An 11115-nucleotide genomic window follows, 5' to 3' on the forward strand; every position below is an offset into this window, starting at 1 on the left:
TTTTCTATCTCTCTATGGTGGATTGTTTTATTCTTATTAAGTCTGTCCCGTCATCCATTTTGGTCTACTTTATTTTCTTCTTCAAGGCTCTCTCAAGTATCATATCTTGTCTTGAATTTATTTCTAATGCATTTTTTTAGGGGGGAATGAGGATGTGAGAAAATTTTCATGGATTAAAAGGGATACAATTTGTTAGAAGAAAGAAAATGCTAGTTTGAGGGTTAAGAGGTTGAAAGAGTTTAACTTAGCCTTACTTGGTAAATAGTGTTGTAGGATGGTAAATGAGACGGGAAGTCTATGGTAAAGGGTTTTGGGTGCTCAATTTGGTGTGGAAGGGGGCGATTATGTATTGGGGGAGGTTGTGTTTCTGTTTGGTGGAGGAATTCGAAAAACATAAGGGATGGAGTTGGTTTGGTCGATGGAGGGTGGTTGCTTGATAACATGGGTCAGAAGATTGAATATGGGTCTTCTACCCTGTTTTGGAAAGATCTTTGGCTTGATGGTATTTCATTGAAGGTTAGATTTAGTAGAATGTTTGATTTAACGGTGAATAAGATGGAGACTATAGAAGAAATGAACAAGTTGGGGTGGGGGATAATGGCGAGGCGTGGAAGTGGCGTAGGAGGTTGTTTGCAAGGGAGGAGGAGTTAGTGCGAGATTTTTTTGAGAGGTCAACCTCAGTTGTTTTGTAGGCCAGCGTAGAGGACCGTTGAGCATGGAATTTACATACCTGTTTTTGCTACATGGTCATCAGTGCTTATAAAAATTTGACTGAAGTTGACGACAACAACAATCAGGTTAATTCCCAAATTTTGTGGTTGAAGATGGTGCCGCTTAAGATTCTATTTTTTCCTGGTGGTTGTTACTGAATATTATTTTGACAAAGGGTAATTTGGCTAGGCGACACATTCTTGCTGCGAACGAATAAAGATGTATGGCAAATTGTGGCTTGAATGAGGACAAAGATAATTTGTTTGTAAAATGTGATTTTTTGGGTGATTGTGGCCTATTATTTCTAATTTGTTAGGTTTCTCTACAACATCTCAAGGAAATTTATTGGACCATCTCTTAGAGTTTGGCGGGCTAGGTGATTTTTTTGAAAAATGTACGGTTATCTCTTAACACTATTTGGCTCTATGTGATTTGGGTTATTTGGAAAGAGCGAAACAAACGCATTTTTTCATAATAAAGCAGAACACTTGCATGCATTATCTGAAAGGGTAAAGCTTTAGTCTTATTGGTGGTTAAAGTCGATATATGTTACTTTCGATTTTGATTACCAATTCTGGAGGCTTAATCCTTTAAAATGCTTATCAATTGTTCTTTAGACCGCTTTTTGCTATTTCTTTATTAGATTTTGTGTTGTAATTTTGGATTTTAACAAGTCATCTCTAGTACAAGAAGTGCGTCGTGTGCTGGATTGACTTGTTTTAGTTGTTATTATTTATATCATTTGGCGTTTTTGAAAAAGTAATACTAATAATTAAATAATAATAATAAATTTGAGGTCTTAAATAATATGAGGTCCAAAGCACCCTTCTCGGTCGCCACTTCTTTGGCCCGATCCTAACTAATAATTTTTTTTTTAAAATTAAATTTTATAACAAAATATTTTGTCTTTAAAAAGACATTTTATGAACTTAAATATGATTCATTATATTTATGTATGTGCGTGTCACTAAATTGTTAGAAAAAAACTTTAAATAAAACAAAAGTAGATATGTTTTCTTAATATTTTTTACCATCAAATATCACCGTTTTCTTCTTATATTTAATGCTTTAATAGTATTATGCATTATTGTATACATTGAGTACACTAATTGGTCATTATTTTTTACCATCAAACATCCTCATTGATTTGACACGTCTTGGTGTGAAGGTTGGCAAAGAGGATAAAGCTAATATTTTGTTTTCCTATTTACCAGGCTCTTATGATCACTTAGAGACCACTCTCACATACGTAAAGGAATCAATCACGCAGAATTATATTTCGTCTACCATTTTGCAACACGCACAACGTCGCTAAAGTGTAGAGGAAGGTGAAGGAAGTTCAGGTGAAGATTTATTTGTGAAGGGAGGTCAATATCATGGAAGAGGTAATGCTAATGCAGTAATTCTGGAAAAAAGAGGTCTAAGTCCAAGGAAAGAAAAACAACAAAATGTTATGGTTGCAAGAAAATTGGCCATTTGAATAGGAAGTGTCAAAACAAGTCAGGAACCAGTAGTTCAACAAATTTAGTTCAGTCTGATGGTTCCTGCAGTGAAGAGGATTTGCTTTGTGTTTCATCTGCAAATTGCACTAATGCATGAATTCTTGATTCAAGGTGCTCCTACCATATGACACCACATCAGGAGTGGTTCAACTCTTTTAAATTGGGGGATTTTAGTTTTGTCTATTTAGGTGATGATAAAACTTGTACCATCAATGTAAAAGGGCAAATTAAAATTTCTTTGGTTGATGGTGATGTGCATACGTTGAATGATGTCATTTATGTTCCAGAATTGAGGAAGAACTTGATTTCTCTAGGTAGTCTTCAAGCGAATGGTTATTCATTCCGGTCAGATGCAGATAGAGACATCATGGGGGTTAGCAAGGGTGCAATGATAGTGATGCCGACAAGAAGGAATGTATGCAACATTTATAAGTTGTTAGGGGGAATAGTTATGGGTGATGTAGCATATGCTGAAACTGATAATGTTGAAACCAAACTGTGGCACATGCGTTTGGGTCATCTTAGTGAATGTGGCATGATGAAACTACATAAGAAAAATTTGCTTATGGGTGTTCACATTTGCATTATTGGAGTATGCAAGTATTGTGTTCTTGGTGAATAATGTATAGTTCATTTTAAGACCGGGAAACACAAGACCAGGGAAATCTTAGAATATATTCCATTTTGATGTCTTTGGCCTATAAAAGAGCCCTCCGTTAGAGGTTCCATGTACTTTGTCACATTCACTGATGATTTTTATGGTAAGGTGTGGGTTTATTTTATGAAATATAAATTTGAGATCTTTGCCGAGTTCAAATTATGGAAGGTGTTGAAACACTTTTATAGGATAAGTATTTTCTTCATTGTATCCATAAGGGTTGGGTGATACTACCGTCGTTCTACAGTTAGAATTGTTTTATGCAAAGGGTATAAAAGGTTTTTAGTTACAAAACATAACGATTGCATGAAAATTGTTAATTGATAATAAAAAGAGTTGAGGTTTTAAACGATTGGAAAAAGCATGTCAACATTAGGGTTCATTGACCTAGTTTATATGAATTTTTTAATAAAGCATGTGAACACTATTTACAATCAATACAAACATATATCCTCTCAATACATTTCATGTCTAAAACAGTATTGAGATTTACCATATTGATCCTTAGATGATGTCTCATATTAACTATCAATATGATAACTTTGAAAGCTTGATACTAGTGAATATCAACTCACAAACTTATTTCTAGAGTTTGATTGTTGATCGATGAAAACTTAGGTCATGACATGGGAAACTATCTTTCAATAATGAATCAAGCTAAAATAAACCAATTAAAGCAAAGCCAAACATCCATATTGATCATTAACTTGTTCACATACAAAATATCAAGAGGAATACATATAAATAAAGATCAACTACCTCTAATTTTGACATGAGAGTGGAATTAGCTACCCATAACCATGGTAACTTGAACAACAAGCAAGGAACAAACCTTTAGTAGCATTAAACTTAAATGGATCAAAGAGTGAAGCTTGAAAGCTTTGATTTTAAGCTAAAAATAAAGAAAAGAGCCTTTTCCACCTTAGGTCAGATTTTGGAATATTTGGAGATGATGAGAATGAAGAAAAATATCTACAAATGCCTTTTTAAAAAGTTCCAATAAGTGAGATCCCGCTTAGCCAACTGAGCGCGCTAATTGCAAAAATATCTAGCCTCACACAGGGGACCGCGCTAAGCGCGGTAAAAAACATATCTCTCTGTCTTGAATAAAAAGTGATAGCGCACTTCACTTTGGGATAAGCGGGCTTGGCTGATTTTTTCTCCAAAATTTGAGTTTTTTTTACTTATTCTAAGCTTTCTTCTTGCCTTCCTAAGGTCCATATACTTGCCATAAGTCACTATACCTACAAAATACATTAGAAAAGTAAATAAACTATAATATATACAAACATAAACTATAATTCATTTATTTACACTATTTTAACACTTGAATACTAATAAATCATGGAATAAACTACAAAGAACCACAAATTTACTAACAAATATATCTACAATTTGGTCCTTAACAGAAGCTAGAGGTTTATAACCAGACAGGGAGAAAAATAAAGTATTTTCAGTCTGATAATGAAACTGGATACACTAACAAGAAGTTCATGCATTTCTGTGATGAGAATGGAATCCATAGGAACTTTTCTGTGAGGAAGACACCACAACATAATGGTGTTGCAATGAGGATGAGAAGGACTCTGGCGGAGAAGACAAGGTGCCTTTGGTTGAATGATGGTCTTTTAAAAGGTTTCTGGGTAGCAACACTCAATATGGCATGTGGACAGGTAACCGCGAGCTTTATTGGAAGGAAAATTTGTAGATGACTTGTGGACAAGTAACCCCATTGATCTAAGTAATTTGAGGATTTTTGGGTGTCCAGCATATGTTCATATTTCTAGTGAGGATCGATCTAAACTTGACCCCAGTCAAAATAGTGCATCTTTATTGGCTACAATAAAGCTGTGAAGGGGGTAAGTTGTGGGATCCGATTAAGATGAAAGTAGTTGTCAGTAGAGATGTTGTATTTGATGAGAAAACAATTAGATGTGATAGTTGTGCCATATTCTGAGGTATAAAATTCCAAACTGGACAAGATTCAAGTGGACATTAAGGAGCCACCTGTGAGTCAAAGGCATATTGTAGCCAAACAATAGGATGAACCAGACTCAAATTTAAGTGGAGTGTAAGATTTATATGGAGTACAAGACTATACACTTGTGTGTGATAGGGAGCCCCGTCGTATTACACCTCCAGTGAGATATGAGTTTGAAGACTGAGCAGCATATGCTCTTCTTACCAGTTCAGGAAACCCTTTTAGTTTTCGAGAGGCTATGCCTAACCAGGAAAAAGATAAGAGGATGGGTGCTATGATGAAGGAGATGATGTATTTGAAAAAGAATGAAACATGGGATCTTGTTCAGCTGTCATAGGGAAAGATAGACACCATTAGCCGAACTGCGTGAACAAAACTTTTATGTATTTCTCTCTAATCTAATATGTATTCGTGTTATAGTTCTAACATATTCTAATGTGTTATATGACACGGTGTATGAAGTTAGAAGTTTGATGTGAGTAGCTAGATTAGGTATGTAGGTCGTGAGAAGTGGATGGTGATTCCTTATATGGATTGCCTTTTTGCTTCTAGATACAGTGTCATATTGGTCTCGTTGTCCAGGAACCTTATTATCATTTTCTTCACATTAGGGATATCTCCATGCATAGTTGCGAGTAGACACAATATTATTGCAGTTGGTTTTGTTAACAACATTCATTGTGTTCAGGTGAAGTTGAAACGCGATTGTCCATTGTCTCCCATCACTGACCGATATAGACAGAAATATAGCGAAGGTGCAAGAGTATGAGAAACAGCATATGCGGGATATATAAGGTATTGAGAAGGAGAGGTTAGGAGGTCAACATAATTTTTGTAATGATATTGTAGCATTTTTTTGTTATAAGTATATATTTTATCGGGTATATTTTGTTAAAAATGGCAAAAGCTTAAGGATTTCTCAAAACTCATCACTACCAACCGAATTTTTCATATATTGAGAAAATTTGGTATGTACCAGATTTTTCAAAATATTCAATATGTTTTATAGATTTTCGGATTTCCAAAATATCTGATATACATGCACCATATATTTAAAAAATCGGTACTACTCCATGCAATTACCAAAAACAATGCTTTTTTTGTTGGAAATTTCCAGTATTTTCTTTAAAAAGTCTTAAGATATCCAATTTTTTTTGCAATATCAAGTATTTCGTTATATAGACACAATAAATCTAGTAACCTATTATATATATATATATATATATATATATATATATATATATATATGTATATATATATATATATGTATATATATATATATAGGGAGCATATCAAGTGAGAGCATTTTTTAATTAGAGATGAGAGAAATAAATATCAACCATTGGATTCATCAAGAGAGAGAATGTTAATGCATTAATGTGGCTATTAATTTCTCTCTCGTGATGAATCCAACGATTATTATTTATTTTTCTCATCTCTCATTATAAAATGTTCTCACTTGATATGCTCCCTATATATATATTGACCCATGTAGAGGTGTCTGGTTAAATTTAGAAGGTGGTAGGATAAATTCTCCTCAATCGAATATTGACCCATGTAAAAACCACGTCGGTACCTTTTATTTGACCCAATAACATATCTAGACGGTTTTACGTCATCCGACGGGCTTGTGCTTTATGCATGTTTTCAGGCCATTCGGCCGTGCTTGACTACAAAGTTCAACCCGATATTCAAAAAAGAGGGTGAGATCTATACCGAAAAAAAATTCAGAATATAGAAAATTCATAATATACAGTCTTCCAAATATGAAATTCGAGTGAAATACTTTAGGCAAAAGCAGCTTGTCCTATCTTTAAAAAAAAAATTCCAAAATGTAGAATTATAAATTATAAAAATTATAAAAAATTACTAATTAACCATTGGTGAAAAGGGGATAACATTTTTTACTTTTGTAATAAACCTTATTACATTCTTAACTAAACTTCATATGAATGAGTCCAAAATGACCAGTTGTTTTAATGTCCCCTTATAAAATTGTTAAGTCCGTTTGATTGTTACACACACAATAAAGGATAAACATAAATCCAAAAAAGAATTGTTCATAGCCAGCCTTTCTTTTTCTTCATATAATAATCTACTATACATATGTTCACATATATATGCATGCATAACACAATTAATCAAAATGATGTAGAAACCAAGAATCCAATATTTTCAATCTTTTCAATAAAAACAACATACATAATCTTCTTTCAAGAAAACAACATTGGATTAGCTTTGGAACAATCTCCTTAAAAAAATCACCAACCAACCGGCCATAGAATGTTTCTTATATACATCCTCAGCACACCATCCCCTCAGTTTAGGAGCCATTCAGAACATGCTATGTTAATCTGAGTTCTCTCAAACATTTTACCAAAACTTAACTTGCAGTTCAAGAAAATGAACACAAAACTCACCAAAGGTCATGAAACTGTGATTGACATAAAGCATAAGCCTGTGAGTTTCACTGGTGGACTTGAGTTTGCGTCTCTTACTTACACCGTCGTAAAGAAGAAGAAAATCGATGGGAAGTTTTCGAACGAAGACGTGGATTTGTTGCATGATATAACAGGTTATGCACCAAAGGGGTGTATCACTGCTGTAATGGGACCAAGTGGTGCTGGAAAATCTACTTTGTTGGATGGACTTGCTGGGAGGATTGCAAGTGGGAGTCTTAAGGGGAAAGTTTCGTTGGATGGAAATAGCGTGAATGCGAGTTTGATTAAGAGAACTTCTGCTTATATTATGCAAGAGGATAGGCTTTTTCCTATGCTTACTGTCTATGAAACTTTGATGTTTGCTGCTGATTTCAGATTGGGGCCATTGTCAGTTGCTGATAAGAGGCAGAGAGTTGAGAAGCTTATTGAACAGCTTGGCTTATCAGTAAGTGCTTTTTTATTTTTCAACTTTCAAAATAATCTCCTCTATGAACTAATATTTGTCAACAACTACATAGCGAAATCTCAAACGGAAAGCGTGTTTAGTGTCTGATACGTGTCTGAGTTCATCATATTAAAGAACTTTTTATATTTGTCCTCAACATATAGCTATAGAAGTAGTTTTATATTTGTTAGAGATAATTAAGTAGTAAGAATTAGTTCAATATTGTTTAAGGTTTTTACAAATTGGTTAGGATGAGTTGAAAGTGTTGGTTATATTAGTTATCTTAATCAATTTCTAACTAATCATAACTAGTTAGTTATTTTAGTAGTTTGTTATTGGTTATATTAGGAATCCAAAGGTGTCTAATATAACTAACTTAACGGATCATAACTAATGTGTAACTACCCGAAACAATTTCTTTTAGGTCAAATAGTCTAGTGGCCAGAATTTCACTCATGGAAGGCGAATAAATGGAGTGTTGCGGATTCAAACTCGCGCTCCTGCAATCGGATGGTCTTGCAGCTACCAACTGAGATGTACTTATAGGACTACCTAAAACAATAGTGGATTAGTTCTAATTAAAGACATAGGAATATAGAATAGATGTTCTAACATGTGTCATACGTGTGTTATACGAGTTTCAATGTTCTAACATATGTCAAGGAACACCTTTCTAATTTTCCTTTTTTGTTTTCTTGATTGTGATTTGTGTGTTGTACATGCAGTCATCTAGGAACACCTACATAGGAGATGAAGGAACAAGAGGAGTCTCAGGCGGAGAACGCCGCAGAGTCTCAATCGGCGTAGACATAATCCATGGACCTTCACTCCTTTTCCTAGATGAACCAACTTCAGGACTAGACTCAACGAGTGCTCTTAGTGTGATTGAAAAAGTACATGACATAGCCAGAAATGGAAGCACAGTTATTCTCACAATCCACCAACCTTCATCAAGAATCCAATCACTCCTTGACCATCTCATCATCCTTGCTAGAGGACAACTCATGTTTCAAGGATCATTCAAAGATGTAACTCTCCATTTGAACCGAATGGGACGAAAAGTTCCGAAAGGAGAGAATCCAATTGAGAATCTCATTGATGTGATACAAGAATATGATCAGAATGATGTTGTTGGCGTCGAGGTGCTAGCTGAGTTTGCACGTACCGGAATGAAACCGCCTCTTTTAAGTGATATGGAAGAAATAATTTCATTCACTAACTCTGTCGCGCCTTCGCCTTCTGTGCATAGAGGCTCTAGAAATGATGAAAAATCTCAAGACTTCTCTTATTCATCACAGATTAGTAGAAGGAGTTTGAATGATGAGTTTGATCATAGTCTTAGAAGTTCTTATAATAACACACCAATGTCTTGGAGTGCAAGTAATAGTGCAGCTTTCTTCAAATTCACACCCTCAAGACTTAAAAATGAGAACAAGGTGCAGAAACCTTCAAGGTAAAAGCATATATATTCAATACTACTAATATATATGAGAATGAAAAATGCTAAAAACGCTCTCTTTTCAACACATGATTGAGTGATAAATTAATAATTTTACAATGTCGTCCAATAGAAATTCATTACTCAGCCATGTCATACTACTAACTAAAAAATATCTGTATGATTTGGCAGAATACACGATTGTCAGTGCATCTCGTATTTTCTCTAAATAATAATCCATTGTTTTTTATGTGATGTGCAGCCAAGCTTCCCCTTCACCGGGCTACTACACATACTCAAGCGAAATCCTTCCGGCTACTCCAACACCACATAGCAGTGACTACACAGTGAATGAAAATGACTACCTCACACCGACAAACGGTTCGCCAGAACATCTAGGACCAAAGTTTGCGAATTCCTACATAGGAGAGACATGGATCCTAATGCGCCGCAACTTCATAAACATTCGTCGCACCCCCGAGCTTTTCCTATCAAGACTAATGGTCCTCACCTTCATGGGATTCATGATGGCCACAATGTTCCATAATCCAAAAGAAACCTTACAAGGAATCACAAACCGTCTCAGTTTCTTCATCTTCACAGTCTGTCTCTTTTTCTTCTCTTCCAATGACGCCGTCCCAGCATTCATCCAAGAGAGGTTCATTTTCATCCGCGAAACTTCGCACAATGCCTATAGAGCTTCTTCCTACACCATAGCTAGCTTAATCACCCACATGCCGTTTCTTGCGCTCCAAGCTTTAGCTTATGCAGCCATTGTTTGGTTTGCTTTACAACTCAGAGGCCCTTTTATATACTTCTTCCTTGTCCTCTTCATTTCTCTTCTTTCAACCAATTCGTTCGTCGTGTTTGTGAGTTCGGTAGTTCCAAACTATATCTTAGGCTATGCTGCAGTCATTGCCTTCACCGCATTGTTCTTCCTGTTCTGCGGATACTTCTTGAGCAGTGAGGATATGCCACTTTATTGGCGTTGGATGAACAAGATTTCGACTATGACGTACCCTTACGAAGGACTCTTGATGAATCAATATCAGACTAATGATACTTTTGGAACAAATGATGGTGTACCTGTCACTGGTTTTGATATATTGAATAGTCTTCATATTGGTACTGAGGAGTTTAAGAAGAGGAATAATGTGCTTATAATGTTAGGTTGGGCTGTGTTATATAGGATTTTATTTTACATTATTCTTCGTTTCGCATCGAAAAATCAAAGGTCCTAGTGTGTGATAAAGTTAACCATTTATTGTTGTTTTGTATATTTCAAACATATTGTTTGGATATCTGTTTGCTTCAGTGTATTGTATTTGAAAAATTGAATTTGTTTTGTTTACTGCAAATATATTGTATTGTACCTCTCAATAAATCAAATCAAGGGGACTATAGAGGAAGTTTGTTTGACAAATGACAGTTTTAAGAACAATGACTAGTATTATGTATCTTCAAAGTGTCAAAGTTCAATTTGAAATGACTAGTGGTGAAGACTTGGAATTTGTGACAGTGTTTCTCTCAAGGTCTCTGGTGCGAATATTGTCAGATGCAAATGATTCTTATATATGTGCCAAGTTGATACAAAGTTAAAGAGTTTCGCTCTGACTTTAAATGAGGTCTTGCAAATGGACGATGAAATTGGTTCTCTTTAATTAGTCGGTCGTCAAGCTGAATATCAAGATTTAAAAAAAACAAAAAATCAATTTAAAGCACCTCAAGTATGTTATGTAACATATATATATATATATATATATATATATATATATATATATATATATATATATATATATATATATATATATATATATATATATATATATATATATAAGATTTAGCATCTTCGTCAATTGAAAGATGAGTTTGAATCATGATCTTATAAAGTATTAGGTGACAAAGATTACTAGAGAAATACGACAGTAAAATCATGGGA

At 34.6% G+C, this 11115-nt stretch overlaps 1 protein-coding gene across 1 annotated transcript; it reads left to right on the forward strand.

The window, feature by feature from the left end:
* The first annotated feature begins 297 nt into the window (after nucleotides 1-297).
* Nucleotides 298-10417, forward strand: LOC131623228 (ABC transporter G family member STR2). The gene is made up of 8 exons (XM_058894223.1): nucleotides 298-625; nucleotides 1028-1087; nucleotides 2402-2805; nucleotides 4281-4544; nucleotides 5541-5615; nucleotides 7247-7738; nucleotides 8464-9191; nucleotides 9439-10417. The coding sequence occupies exons 1-8, from the start codon at nucleotides 298-300 to the stop codon at nucleotides 10415-10417; spliced, it is 3330 nt and encodes a 1109-aa protein (XP_058750206.1).
* The last annotated feature ends 698 nt before the right edge of the window (nucleotides 10418-11115 follow it).

This window comes from Vicia villosa, unplaced genomic scaffold (assembly GCF_029867415.1).
Source record: "Vicia villosa cultivar HV-30 ecotype Madison, WI unplaced genomic scaffold, Vvil1.0 ctg.000059F_1_1_1, whole genome shotgun sequence".
NCBI classification, from domain to species: Eukaryota; Viridiplantae; Streptophyta; class Magnoliopsida; order Fabales; family Fabaceae; genus Vicia; species Vicia villosa.